The 15,056-nt window shown below is 42.8% G+C and overlaps 2 protein-coding genes across 5 annotated transcripts; both read right to left on the bottom strand.

Annotated features, from left to right (window-relative positions):
* Window positions 1–686: 686 nt before the first annotated feature.
* On the bottom strand, window positions 687–1,805 carry LOC124694930 (putative cyclin-dependent kinase F-2). The gene has a single exon (XM_047227850.1). It carries the CDS (start codon window positions 1,803–1,805, stop codon window positions 687–689), a length of 1,119 nt encoding a protein of 372 aa, XP_047083806.1.
* A 2,946-nt stretch (window positions 1,806–4,751) lies between these two features.
* Window positions 4,752–7,216, bottom strand: LOC124696449. 4 transcript variants are annotated; one of them, XM_047229178.1, is made up of 5 exons: window positions 7,148–7,216; window positions 6,299–6,357; window positions 6,147–6,219; window positions 5,999–6,064; window positions 4,752–5,139 (listed from the first exon to the last, which is right to left on the bottom strand). In XM_047229178.1, exons 2-5 carry the CDS (start codon window positions 6,328–6,330, stop codon window positions 5,071–5,073), a joined length of 240 nt encoding a protein of 79 aa, XP_047085134.1. In that variant the 5' UTR covers window positions 6,331–6,357; window positions 7,148–7,216; the 3' UTR covers window positions 4,752–5,070. The 4 variants fall into 4 exon arrangements, with proteins under 4 accessions (XP_047085134.1, XP_047085133.1, XP_047085135.1 ...); XM_047229177.1 differs by having other exon boundaries at window positions 6,299–6,373; window positions 7,148–7,192; XM_047229179.1 differs by having other exon boundaries at window positions 6,299–6,350; window positions 7,148–7,191.
* Between the last annotated feature and the right edge of the window lie 7,840 nt (window positions 7,217–15,056).

The following is a 15,056-nucleotide window of genomic DNA, read 5'->3' on the forward strand; positions in this document are numbered from 1 at the left end:
TACAAGAGTAACACAAGAGTATATTTATGAACGGTACAGCGCAGGGTATATACGTACATCTAGATCTATTAACTTCTCCCAGTTAAACGGTACAATCACACATATTCTGGAAAGAAACAATTCAGCATAAAACAGTCTATCGTTTCTTTACAACTCGGTCGAGGAATTACATGGATCGATCATACAAGCACAAGCCCTTGACATGATGGAGCTGCAGGCCATAATGCAAGTGGTCAGCAGACCGGAACGGCCCAATGAACGGGATAGAACCACCATGGGAACCTAGGATCTCAACAAACCCTTCTCCTACAGGGCTACAGGCTACTCATGGTCTGGGTCTCTCTTGCTAAAAGTGAAACTACCTTATGGGGTATACTCTGTTTTCCAACGCCTCTTTCAGTGTTCTCTTTTCGATTGCATAAACTAGTGAACAGCCATAATGCAGACATGATTTGTTCTCTAGGCTTGATGTAGGGGACATGCGAGCATATAAGCACAAGAGTAAAGTTAAATTTCCCAATTGAACAATACAACGTTCAGGCCATGAACAGAGCAGATCTATTACTTTCTCCCAAATAAACAGTACAATATAACACAATGCTATTCTGCATAAAGTAGCCATATCGTTTCTTTACAACTCGATCAAAGAATTACATGGATCAATCATCTAAGCACAACTTCAAGTTTTACACCTGTTGTGCTTTCAATGCCGCCGCTAGTGCAACCAAGAAGCCCGGCCTCTTCTTTCTCCGCAACGGCAAAGCTTCAACCTTTGCAGCGGCGACAGAGGGACGAGGAGCGGTGAACCATGGGTGCTTGAGCGCCTTGGCCGCCGTGAGTCGCTTGTCGGGATTGCAGGTGAGAAGCCCTTGCAGCACCTGGAATCCTTGCTCTGACAGCCTCTCTTCAGGGAACATATCCCGCAGCCTGTTGTGATTGAGCCCTCCAGGTAGCAGCTGCTGAAACTTGGCGGTGAGCGGCAGGGACTTGAACTCCGGCCACGTCCGGTCGTCGGGCATGCCGAGCACTCGGAAGATACTCCAGAGCTGGACTATGTGGGTTGTGTCGTTGAACTGGTCCTGGTGGCCGTCGTCGTCGTCGTCGTCGTAGAACAGAATCTTGCCGGTGAGCATCTCGGCCATGACGCACCCGAGCGACCAGGTGTCCACGAGCGCGTCGTAATCCGGCTTGTGCAGCAGCATCTCTGGCGCCATGTAGGGGACGGTGCCGACCTGGGAGTAGGGCGGCGAGTCGGACATGTGGAGTGCGAGCCCGAGGTCGCACATCTTCACGAGTTCGCCGTCTTGGCCGATGAGGATGTTGGCCGGCTTGATGTCGCGGTGGACCACGTGGCGGTCGTGCATCATCTTCGTCCCGGTCAGGAGCTTCCACATGAAGGCGCGCACCTTTGATTCCGGCAGAGGCGAGTGGTGGCGCCTCTCCCACAAGAAGGCATGGAGGCTCGGCGCGGCCACGTACTCCATGGCGAGGCAGTGACCGCCGGTGGCGTGGTCGCGCATCAGGCCATCGAAGCCGACCACGTACGGGTTACCGCTGCAGGCCGCCAAGAAGCTGGCCTCCTGCTCCAGGTCGGCGGCGTACTTGATAGCGACGGTCTTGCCGGTGACGCGGTGGCGCGCCTGGACGACGACGCCGAAGCCACCCTTGCCGAGGCGGGCCACCTCCTCGTAGTCATCCGAGCTTCTGACGCTGTGACGGCTCCTCTTGCAGGCGGCCGATGATCCTTGGGTGGTCGTCGCGTGGCCGGCGTCGAGGACGGCGGCAGGACGCTTGCAGGCGGCCATGGCGCTCGATCGACGGACGGCTTGGCTGGCTATGGGCAGGGTGGAGATGGTGGAAGCAGGGAGGAGGGGATGGTATGGGCAAAGGTGGAGATGGCATGGATCGGCGACCATATATATAGCTTAGGGAGAGCGCGACTTCAGCTCGAAGTCGGATTCACTCTGATACACGCAAACCGTCGATGGGTGTTCTTCCCCAAGGTGTTCTTCCCCAAGTCTGCTACCGGATTCAGTTAAGTTAAAGTGTGGCTGCCAAGTGGGCCCGAGAGCTAATTCTTTCTTGGCGGTTGCGTTTTTTCCTTTGCACAGTACAGTCTCGGATTCCAAATCGATCATATACCCTGCGCGTACGTACGCTACGCGTCTTTCTTGCTCGGGGAAACGGAGTGCGTCATGTGGCAATGGCGGTGGAAAACTGCAGTCAGAAGGAGTACTAGCTTCAGTAGCTTGGCCGGTGCCTACTGGTAATGGTCAGGCAGTCATGGATGAGCTTACCATGTAATTGGAGCCATGATTAGAGCAAGCCTCATGCCAAAATCTATGAACATACTAATATTTTTTCCGAGGTGGACAAGGGGAAAACCCCACCGTTTGTTATTTCATTCTCGAAAGCGGCCAAGAAGCCGGTCCATGTACACAAAAGAAAAATTAGGGGGGGGGGGGGATTATTTATGCTACAACTCTACCTAGAATCTATGAACATAATATTATTCCCAAAAATACCTCATCTAAATCTCAGAAAGATGATATTAGCAAAAGGGAGTTGCAAGGTGATTTAAAAGTGGAGATTTTATGAGGAGTTGGAAACCATTCACCATTTATTTTTCTCGCGCCCAACGGATAAATATGCATTTAGTATTGTCAATGTTTGGGCCCCATACAGGCCTCGCAATTTCTCTTAAATTTTCTCATGGATTTCAAAATTTGCAAAAAAAAAATAGTATGCCTAATGTGCCTGTTGTGGGGTTAGCAGCTATGTGTTGGCCTATTTGAAAATTGCGAAACAGGGCATGTTTTGAGAAAAAGTTGATTAAATCTCCAGCCGAAATAATTTGTTATGACCACTCTTCTTTAAGGTTACAAAAAGATGGTCATAAGGTAATTCTTTTGGTCCACGATGAAGTTCTGCATTTGACATCTTTGAATCTGCACAGTCATTAAATCACACAATGAGGATCGTGGATGCTAGGGAGATCTCTTGAGATGAAGATGATGCTTCACCTGGCTTCGCCTGATGTTGTAGTACCTAATCCTGGAAGTTTCAAAAGAAGTATTGAGTAGCTAGTTGTTGTTGCTTGGGCTTACTTGAGTGCCATACTTCCATGTAATACCACTTGTGTGGCTTTAGTTTTAGGTTTCTAACACCGGCTAGATATGGCTAATTCTTTCGCTCTTGACCTAGTGATTAGAGCGCAGTGGCGCCTCTCAAGCAGCTCGAGTTCGACCCATGGGGTGGACGTGTGTGTCACACACCTTCTTAACAAAATGCCACAGGGGTTCCTCCCCCTGTTGGTCTCACAGTCATAGGGCTATCGGATCCCATAGTCATGGTTATGGTCGTTGCAAACTAGGGACTATGGATCAATCTGATATTATCGTTGTGACTATGAAGCTGCTCTGTCAGAAGGCTAACATGCATCTAGTGTTTTTTTTTTGAAAGCATAATATATATTAAGGCAAGCAAGCCGCCTCATTAAAAACCTTCCAGCCCCCTTCGGTACCCTGGAAGGAAAAGAGTGCGTCTGGAACTTGCTGTCACCACACAAAGAAACGATTACAACGCAATGAGCAAAGTCAAGTCTTTAAGTACAAAAGGTAAAATAAAATCTGCGGGATGATCCCTCCAGTGGATACTGCTCTTTGTCTCAGAAGCCCTTTTTGCCAAATGATGTGCCACCATATTTGCTTCTCTTCTATAGTATTTGAATTTCACCATCTCCATCGAACTCGCCTTTTGGAAACAATCAGCTAGAATAGCCGAATACGGCCCCATAATATCTATAGTTCCATTGCAGGCTTCAATGCTTCTGTAGAATCAGATTCAATATAAGCAGCATAACAGCCAAGATTCTCTAAAAATTCGAGACCCTTAAATAGCGCCATTGCTTCCGCAGATGTAGCAGATTGCATATTTCCCAAAGGACAAGCTATACCGGCGATCGCTTCTCCCTTATCATTGCGTAACACAGCAGCCGCCGCACCCGAGCCATCTGGATAATACGAAGCATCCACATTCAACTTTAAATTCCCTTTAGGCAGTCTGTCCCAACCATACTCTTTTTCTATTGATGGCCCGCAAGCAACCCCATAATTTGCAGTCAAGGCTCTAATTGAGGAAGCTGTATTCATAACCGGGCTTATCTTTTCACCCTTCACCACTTCTCTTCTTTGCCACCAAATATACCAAGAGCCAACAGCCACTATTTCTTGCAAACCCACTTGATTCAACACAGCGAGCATCCTCTTTTCTGAACATAAAATCTGCTCCATAATAACCGATCCTGACAGTTCGTTTCTTAGATACTGTTTTATTTTAGAGAAAAGCCCCAGCTCATGCCACACCTCGCTTGCCCTCTCACAGCTAAACAAAAGACGGCTGAAGCCTAACATACTCTACAGAGGCATCTAGTGTTAATTCCATACATAGAGACGGCTGAAGCCTAACATACTCTACAGAGGCTAACAGAGAACAACTTTCGATTACCCACTGGATCAGCTTTCCAGTAAAGAGTATTGGCCAATGCTATCTCTCTGGAACTTCGGAAGTCACATGCTCCAAGTGAAGGTAAATGCAAATATAGCAACGATAAAAGTGTGCCCTGGTCTGTTAAACATTTGACAGCATGTCCTGGTCTGTTAAACATTTGACATGATGTCTACTTTCAAACAAACCAGATCATACTAATATTGAGTCATCCAAGAAATTCATTAGTTAGTCACGCCCCAAGTTTTCCAAAGCATTTACAAATAAACTACTAGCTCGACAGGATTCCCATCTCAGAACACAAAACGTTGAGATGAATCAAAAGTATGTAAGATATAACATGTTAGAGTCAGCTGCCGAATCCTCACGAAACAATAGTCAGATTCAGCAGTGCAGTTTGGACGATTACAGAGCACACCAACTGTGGGAATCGAGACACATTTTCTCTACTCTATGTCTATTAGAGTGGATATCCAAAAGCAGTGTTTGCAAGGTTTGGGCCATGGCTGCTCAGCCGAACTTGCACCACATGTATTATCATATCACAGATTCACCGTTAACATTCTATGGTTCCTGTTCTTCGTTTTCCTGTGTTGATTCCCCTGCTTTCTCTGGTTGCCTTTCCTTCTTGCGCTGCATTAAGAATGAGGAGAGAGGTTAAATGAGGCAGAGCAGCATGAAATGAAGTTGATTGCCTAATGTATGAGGTGCCAAAGACGGTAAAGTGGACTAAGTAAGCAGTATGAGCACAATAAGCAAAAATAAGAAGAACGAGATATTGAACAACATTCGTGAAAACATGTTTTTCATGGCTTTAAGTTCATGAATGCATGAAATAAGTGGAGAAAGTGAGATTTTCTTAACAAACAGCAATTCTCTTTGCAGAGTGAACACACATACATGTACAGAGTTCCAAGATTAGCTCAGCTCACGTTTAGAATGGCTTATAACAAATACTACTTCTGCTTTAACCCGTGGAAAAGTCATATGAGAATATGCTAGTTCTGCCAGCATATTTTTTTAGTTGTAGATATGGATGCCAAATTGTTTGAACAACAGAAGATGCATAACTCAAAAAAGTGGCTGATAGCAATTCTAGTTCAGTCAGTTATATCATTTAATGTTCAGTAATAATAGATTCTAATTTTTTTTCAGATGACCCGTACTTACAAAAGAATGTTGTTCTGCTAGTTAGTTTTCCAACTCACGATAAAAAGGCTCAACCAATATAGAGAAATAAGTAACTGTAACAGCGAAATCTGAGGAGTATAACAGGTTATTTCGTCCTAACATCACATTCCTCATTCTCTTCTCAATTTATCATCTATATTCTGCACTGTATATTTCAGTAATTAGTGAAACTTCAACTGTTGGCTGAGCCCTCTATTGTACTGTATATACATAAAATTCACAGGTTTAATGGTAAATGATACTATGCTCAACAGCTCCAACAAAACAGTCCAAATTCAGAACAATAGCACCAGTGATGTACCTTTGGAAGAAGCCCTTCCACAGACATCAGCTCATATAACTTCTGCATGATTGTTTCCTCTTCAACCTATATATAAATATAAAATAAGAGCAATTGATCAGTACAAAATTTTACTTAAAATAAAAGCATAGTGGTATCTGAGGCTCACTTGTAGTTTATGCAACTCATGGGACATTGCTCGGTATGTTTCCATTAGGGCATGATTTTGCTTGTCCAAATGCCTGCAGATCGTTTCTGTTATACAATGAATCGAAATCCTTACGATGCATTTGCTGCTAAAGGACGGTCAAGATGTCGTACCTGGACATTTCGGCAGAATGCTTTGGTTCCATTATCACCAAACAACTTTACACTGCTTCCTGCAGATAGCTTGCCCTATTAGATGAACATTCTAAATCAAGCTAGAAGCTATCCTCCATACAACATAAATTTATCAACAAAGCACATCCAGAAATAAACGAGAATCGGTACCCGGTTTTCACCAGGTGTGCTACTATCAAGCTGTGAAATAAACATATCAAAAGTACATAGCATCTAGTATGGTGCTCGAGTCTCATGCTCACGATATAGCAAAATAAGGAAAAACACATGAAAAAATTGTAAGCTATTAGAAATAACATTCATACTCAATAAACTAGATAAGTCACAACTACACAACTCTGTAGCAATTAGCATCACTAGTACCTGGGTACTCCAGGAAGTAAAGATGAATGAATTACCTATTATCTAATACAATCAACAAATCCATATCGACCAGACAGTTAGGTAGACATGTCCACCAGACAGTCCCTACCCGTGCGACATGTAATGCAAGCTGTGTTATCTAAAGAATGCAGTCGATATACAGAGAATTCGAGGTGCCACCATGTGCAAAGTCCCTCCATAACCGCTGCTTCCTTCCAAGGACTGTGACTCGAGTTTGTTTTAGAAATCTGAATGAAATTTACGGTTGCAGCCCATTTGAGTATTTGCCATACTCCAAATATGGGTTGGGTTTAGATGGATAAACATGTTAGAAGCAAAACGTGCTGCAACTATTAACTGACTAGTATGAAGTTTCTGACAGGCTATCAGATCAAAATCAAATCTCACCAAATTGGAAAATAAATACAGTAAAAGCCGAAGGGGGAGGGGGGGCAACTTGCTGACCTCGTGCGGTTTGCAGAGCCCCACGCTCCGGCAGCCGCTGCTCGCGGTCACCGGCCTGGTGGCTGCTGCTCCCCTTGCCGGGTCGCGCGCCGCGCTGCGGGACCTGCTGATCCTTCGTCGCCCTCTTACCGGCTTGCGCGCGGTGTGGCGGTGCGGGGGGCGGGTTGCCCGCGGCGTGGCGGCTCTCAGGCGCGGCAGCGTCGTCAGGGAACAGATGTGTGTTTGTTTCAGGAATTCAGGAGGACGACCGATCTATGATCTGGGCCTGTTGGCAGGCTCGCAACCGGCAATGAGTCGAGTTCGGTTCGGACGTGTTTTGCTTCTTTCGTGTGATGATCAGAGAGTGCCACTAGCATCTGAAAAAAAGAGTGCCACTAGGCTTAAAACATCCAATGTGTGAAAATGTGGTGTAGTAAAAGGTGTTACCAAGGAGTACCAAGGAGTACAATCCAAATGGCGTTGGCCTTTTGTTAGAGCATCTCCACTCGTTTGCCCTCCCCACGCCGAAATTCGGGGAAATTTACGTCCGGATTGGACGTAAATTTAGCGTGGGGAGGAGTAGTTTCCCAGCCGCGATCTCAGGCGAAGACGGCGATCTAAATTTGAAAAAACGGAAACTTGACAAACTACGGTATAAAACGGTCGAATTTAGACTAAATTTAATGATATTTAGTATATAGAGGGCGAAGTTCATACATAGAGGCCGAATTCGACTATATTTCGAATTCGGCTAGGGGAATACAACTGTAAATATAAAAACACGGCGCTCTACATGCCGAAATGGCGGTAGAACACCGTGTAGTCGCCGCCATCGTCGTCGGAGCCGTCGTCGTCGAACTGCGGCGGCGCCGAAGCCGCCTGGCTGCTGCCTTGGCCGGTGATGGCGTGTACAGCACACGTCCGTTGGGAACCCCAAGAGGAAGGTGTGATGCGTACAGCGGCAAGTTTTCCCTCAGTATGAAACCAAGGTTTATCGAACCAGTAGGAGCCAAGAAGCACGTTGAAGGTTGATGGCGGCGAGATGTAGTGCGGCGCAACACCAGGGATTCCGGCGCCAACGTGGAACCCGCACAACACAAACCAAGTACTTTGCCCCAACGTAACAGCGAGGTTGTCAATCTCACCGGCTTGCTCGTAACAAAGGATTAGATGTATAGTGTGGAAGATGATTGTTTGCGAAAACAGGTAGAACAAGTATTGCGATAGATTGTATTTCGATAAAGAGAATTGGACCGGGGTCCACGAGTTCACTAGAGGTGTCTCTCCCATAAGATAAACGAGCATGTTGGGTGAACAAATTACGAGTTGGGCAATTGACAAATAGAGAGGGCATGACCATGCACATACATATTATGATGAGTATTGTGAGATTTAATTGGGCATTACGACAAAGTACATAGACCGCTATCCAAGCATGCATCTATGCCTAAAAAGTCCACCTTCGAGTTTATCATCCGAACCCCTCCGGTATTAAGTTGCTAACAACGAGACAATTGCATTAAGTATTGCGCGTAATGTAATCAGTAACTACATCCTCGAACATAGCACCAATGTTTTATCCCTAGTGGCAACAACACATCCATAATCTTAGAGATTTATCGTCACTTCCCAGATTCACGGAGACATGAACCCACTATCGAGCATAAATACTCCCTCTTGGAGTTACAAGCATCTACTTGGCCGGAGCATCTACTAGTAACTGGAGAGCATGCAAGATCATAAACAACACATAGATATAAATTGATAATCAACATAACAAGTATTCTCTATTCATCGGATCCCAACAAACACAACATATAGAATTACAGATAGATGATCTTGATCATGTTCGGCAGCTCACAAGACCCGACAATTAAGCACAATGAGGAGAAGACAACCATCTAGCTACTGCTATGGACCCATGGTCCAGGGGTAGACTACTCACTCATCACTCCGGAGGCGACCATGGCGGCGTAGAGTCCTCCGGGAGATGATTCCCCTCTCCAGGCAGGTGCCGGAGGCGATCTCCTGAATCCCCCGAGATGGGATTGGCGGCGGCGGCGTCTGCGGAAGGTTTTCCGTATCGTGGCTCTCGATGCTGGGGGTTTCGCGACGAAGGCTATTTGTAGGCGGAAGGGCAGGTCAAGGGGCGTCACGAGGGGCCCACACCATAGGTCGGCGCGGCCGAGGCTTGGGCCGCGCCGCCCTATGGTTTGGCCACCTCGTGGCCCCACTTCGTCTCCTCTTCGGTCTTCCGGAAGCTTCGTGGCAAAATAGGACCCCAGGCGTTGATTTCGTCCAATTCCGAGAATATTTCCTTACTAGGATTTCTAAAACCAAAAACAGCAGAAAACAACAACTGGCACTTCGGCATCTTGTTAATAGGTTAGTTCCAGAAAATGCACGAATATGACATAAAGTGTGCATAAAACATGTAGATATCATCAATATTGTGGCATGGAACATAAGAAATTATCGATACGTCGGAGACGTATCAGCATCCCCAAGCTTAGTTCCTGCTCGTCCCGAGCGGAGTAAACGATAAACAAAGATAATTTCCGGAGTGACATGCCATCATAACCTTGATCATACTATTTGTAAAGCATATGTAGTGAATGCAGCGATCAAAACAATGTAAATGACATGAGTAAACAAGTGAATCATATAGCAAAGACTTTTCATGAATAGTACTTCAAGACAAGCATCAATAAGTCTTGCATAAGAGTTAACTCATAAAGCAATAATTCATAGTAGAAGCATTGAAGCAACACAAAGGAAGATTAAGTTTCAGCGGTTGCTTTCAACTTGTAACATGTATATCTCATGGATATTGTCAACATAGAGTAATATAATAAGTGCAATATGCAAATATGTAGGAATCAATGCACAGCTTCACACAAGTGTTTGCTTCTTGAGGTGGAGAGAGATAGGTGAACTGACTCAACATAAAAGTAAAAGAATGGTCCTTCAAAGAGGAAAGCATCGATTGCTATATTTGTGCTAGAGCTTTGATTTTGAAAACAAGAAACAATTTTGTCAACGGTAGTAATAAAGCATATGTATCATGTAAATTATATCTTACAAGTTGCAAGCCTCATGCATAGTATACTAATAGTGCCCGCACCTTGTCCTAATTAGCTTGGACTACCGGGATCATCGCAATGCACATGTTTTAACCAAGTGTCACAAAGGGGTACCTCTATGCCGCTCGTACAAAGGTCTAAGGAGAAAGCTCGCATTAGATTTCTCGCTATTGATTATTCTCAACTTAGACATCCATACCGGGACAACATAGACAACACAGATAGTGGACTCCTCTTTTATGCATAAGCATGTAGCAACAATTATTTTTCTCATATGAGATTGAGGATATATGTCCAAAACTGAAACTTCCACCATGGATCATGGCTTTAGTTAGCGGCCCAATGTTCTTGTAATATCCCAGGTAATGGGGTTACAAAATTAGAGGAAACAGATGTGTGCATTGCATTCATGCATAGAAAATCTGGGGAATTTTCGCGCTTTAAAGTAAAACAATCACGATGAATCGAAGTTTCACTTGACCTTGGTGGAATTGAAGTAGCTCATCAAGTCAAGCGCTACAAACCTCAATGTGACTTTGCTAAAACCTTGTTTTGGGTAGAGATAATTTGATCTAAGAGGTTAGATCAAATGGAACTAATAATTAACACAACCACACTTTACTCAATGATCAATTAGTTGATCTTATAAAATATTATAATATGGCAATCCTTGCCATAGCATATGAACATCTACTCAATTACAAACCAAGTAACAATAAAATTGGAGAAACTATTCTTCACTTATCTTTTCCATGTCTTAAACAAATCCATGATCCTACCCTGAACCCATGGTATTCATATTATTTCATTCTTGGAAGTAAGACAAGGAGATCAAATCTAGAAATAGATATTTCTCTCTATTCCAAGTTATTATACATCAAACCTAGAGAGGTGAGAGAGTCCTATTTTATTTATTAGAGAAGCAATGACAAACTCGTAGCTAAATCTTGGATATAAATATCCATATGATCACAACATTATCTTCAAGAGGAACCTAGAGTATTATTCAAGCCTTCCCAAATGAGAGAGACCATTCATATTAAACCTAGCTTTACCTATCTAAGAATCCAGGACAACCATTGAACCAAAGTATTAGGTTGTAAACCATTTCCTCTTGGAATGGTGAGATAACCTAATATCAAATGGAACAAGACTATATCCATGAATAGGTGAAGTAAAGTAGAGATTAATTCAACTAAGCCCTCTAGGTAGAGACTTAATCTTTCATACCTAAAGAGATCTTGTGAGTACACCATAAACCCTAGGCTTATATCCCAACCTTAACTTGTGAACCACTTGGTGATCATAAGTAGAATTCCCCCACATCTACATTCCACTTATTCTTCACCTAATAAACAAAAGAGAACCTTAGAGTAAAACCCCATACTTAATATGGTGAGAAACCATCCATCAACATGACTAAAGTTAACTATAAAAAGAACTATAACAACTTTAGTTGCTTTAACAATAGATTAAGGATATAATAGAAATCTATGTGTATAAGATAAAACCAACTCTCATATCCTTAGTAACTAAAGGAGCACATGAAATAATAATCAAGTAACCATTTTATCATGAACTGGGGAGTAAACCTAGCCAATACAACATGGTGTCATCTCATCTCTACAACCTAGCATTATATCTCAACCCTAGTTTGTGCATCCCATGGGGATCACAAGTATAAACTCTAAAACCATTTTCAATATATTAATTGGAGAAACCACCGAATAGCAACAAACCTTGTATGGTTAAACCCTATAACAATCCAAATGATCTTGGATTAAATCATCCTATGAGAAGTGGGGAAGAGCAACCCTCGCTAAAGTAATGTGGTACTAAATTCCATATAGAATCTAACCCCATGTCTCAAACTAACTTGTGAATTATTTGATGATCACAAGTAAAACCCTAACCTATATCCCAATATTAGTTTGTGCATCACTTGGGTGATCACAACTAAAAACCTAGGCCATAATTAAGATTCAACCCATGTGTCATTAGGTAATTATCATTTGAACCCTAATGGTTCATTAATCAAATCATATGCTCCATTTATAAAACAAAGAGCCACCTAATGCTAAGTCCTATAACTAAACTCATGGGTGGTTATCAACCACTTATCCCTATAAATTAAGACCCAACCTTGAGGAGAGTAATATCTACTCTAGATAATTCAAAGTGTTAATAGATCATAACACAAATGCTAATGAATATGGGTTATCATCAAACCTACAAAACCTTAATAAAATGTTGCTCCCATGAAACTAACATGCAAGTGATTAACTTCTCAAATAGGAACTAAGACATAATAACAACTTCAGAAATACCTTGAGAAGAAGGTATCAACTCTTATATTTCTAAATTGAATAGGAATTCAAAACAAAAAGGAAATTGAAGTGAAAATAACAACTCATGTCTATTTGCTATTTTGAATAAGTTCACAAATATGCAAATAATCTAGTATAAAATGTGAATTCAAATTGAATAGTGAAACAATAGTCAGTATACTAAAACTTGAATGAAATAGCATAATTACAAATACCTGCAAATAGAATTGAATTCAAATATGAATTAAAATAGAAAATTTACAAAAGAAAAAAATAGAAAAGAAAAAGAAAAGAGGAGAAAAACCACCTGGACCTTACCTGGCCGCGCAGTCCAGAAGGAGCCCAGTTCGTAGCCCAACACCACAGCCCATCAAGCAGCCTAGGACCAGCCCATCTATTAGGACCCAAAGCAGCCCACCGTACCGATTCGCAGGAGGGGCGTTGTCTTCCTCCTACGCATGGTCGACACGGTGTAGACGTGCAGGACTTCGCCGGCCACCTCACCGTTGTCGATCAAGACGAGCACGGACGCCAGGGAACCGTTCAACAGCGCATACAAGAACCACCGCATCCGAGAATATCCAAACACGAAGGGATTCGTGCCCAAAACCTCGCCGACATCATCGATATATCTGGGCCGTCGCCGGTGGTGGCGAGGACGATTCCGTCCTTGTCAAGGCATATAAACGTGCCAGGAGCTCGACCTAGAAACCCTAGAACTTCGAGGCTCACCCATTCCCTCTCAATCCCTCTCTATTCCCCGCAAACAGCCATGCTCTGTCGCCGGTGTTCATGACGCCACCGTCGGAGGAGGCCACCCCTTGAACCCTGAGGTAGTCCACGAGAAGCGCATAAGTGTGAGGATCGTTCTAGTAGAAGGAATCGGGAGAGGGCGTGCTCAATCAGGCAACATCAACCGTTCCCTTTCACTCGGGTTCACCGGCGATCTCAAAATCGCCATCGTCTCCGACCTTCCCCGACCTCGCTGACCATCCGAACGGAACCACGGTGAGTGTACGCACTCAGAGAACCCTTAAATGTGCGTTTTTATCTACCATAGCATCCGATTCGATACCTCGCCGGAGTTGTGCGCCGCAGACATGAACTCCGGCGATGCTCCGGTGGTCTATTCGAGCAACAAACCACACCCTCGGACTCAGCGGGTAGAGGGGGTCCGGAAATTGCTAATCGCGCATCCCAGCTGGCCAAAAATCAGCGTTGCGTCGATCGCCGGGAGACCTCTCCGGCGAGATGACGTGGCCGGTGGGGTCGATGGCCATTGACTTGGTCGCCGCTTGCGTGGCAGTCCACGTAGCGCTGGACCCACTAGTCGATGGGTGTGGTTAGATCTAGCCCGGTACAGCTTAGCATTTTCTAATTATTTAAAATACCAGAAAATATCTGAAACTTTGCAAATTCATATAAAATACATTATAAATCAGAAAAAGGTAAATAATATATCAAATTTTTTAGAAAAGTAAACTCTATCCAATAAAAATATAAAATGAAATTTTTATTTTTAATAAAAATTCAATTATTAAATACTGATTATTTAATCTTTTAATTTTAATTCTAAATTAAATTAAAATTCAATAATTAGTAAAAATTTCCAAAATTAAATAAAAACCAGTAATTAAATAAAGAAAACATTAAAACTAATTTTCTTTATTTATTATTTTGTTAAATCCTTATTAGAAGGATTTAAACCTAATTGACCTAATTATTAATTGTTCTAAAATAGAAAAATGCCAAATTCAATATTATTTTATCTATTTACAAGTTACTAATAACTTCAACTTTAAATTGAAGTTATTAATCATAGAACTACATGGTAAATAGTAAACCCTAGTTCCATATGGTAGAAAACTAGGAACTTATCATTTCATGTGTAATTCTAAAACCCTAATCCAAATTGGAACCATAGCTCCACTAATTCTTTTGAAACCTAATTTACTTCTAAAACCTAAACCCTAGATCCTCTCATATAATCTTGGTGTTCTAATTTTCATACATAGAACCATAATAGCAATTACATACTTGCCATGCCACATAAAATTGTAGGAGCCCTATTATCAATAATTTGGTAGTCCATGTAGGCATACCTATCCAACCTAGATGATCAAATAGGACCAACCCTAGTTCCTATACTTAGAGGCAACAACTTTAAATATCCATATTTATCAGCACACCAATGTGATGAACATTAGGAGCAATCATACCAAATCTTGAGCATTCCATAACCATACTCCACTAAACATTATTAGTGTTGTATACTTATCCACCATCCTATTTAGGAGCCAAATATTCCTTACTTAATAGAACCAATAGTAAAACCTAAACCACCTCAACCCTAACTGATATACTTCTTATTACTTAAGAAGTATGTTCTTCAAAAGTTATTCTTTTGAAGAAAATAAGGAATCATCATCAACCCTGCTTATAAGGACCTATAAACCCTAGCCAGCTATCACTAGCAAGATAAACCAACATTGACAACAACCATGTATAATGAATTGCTTA

The sequence above is a fragment of the Lolium rigidum genome, chromosome 3 (assembly GCF_022539505.1).
Source record: "Lolium rigidum isolate FL_2022 chromosome 3, APGP_CSIRO_Lrig_0.1, whole genome shotgun sequence".
NCBI lineage: Eukaryota > Viridiplantae > Streptophyta > Magnoliopsida > Poales > Poaceae > Lolium > Lolium rigidum.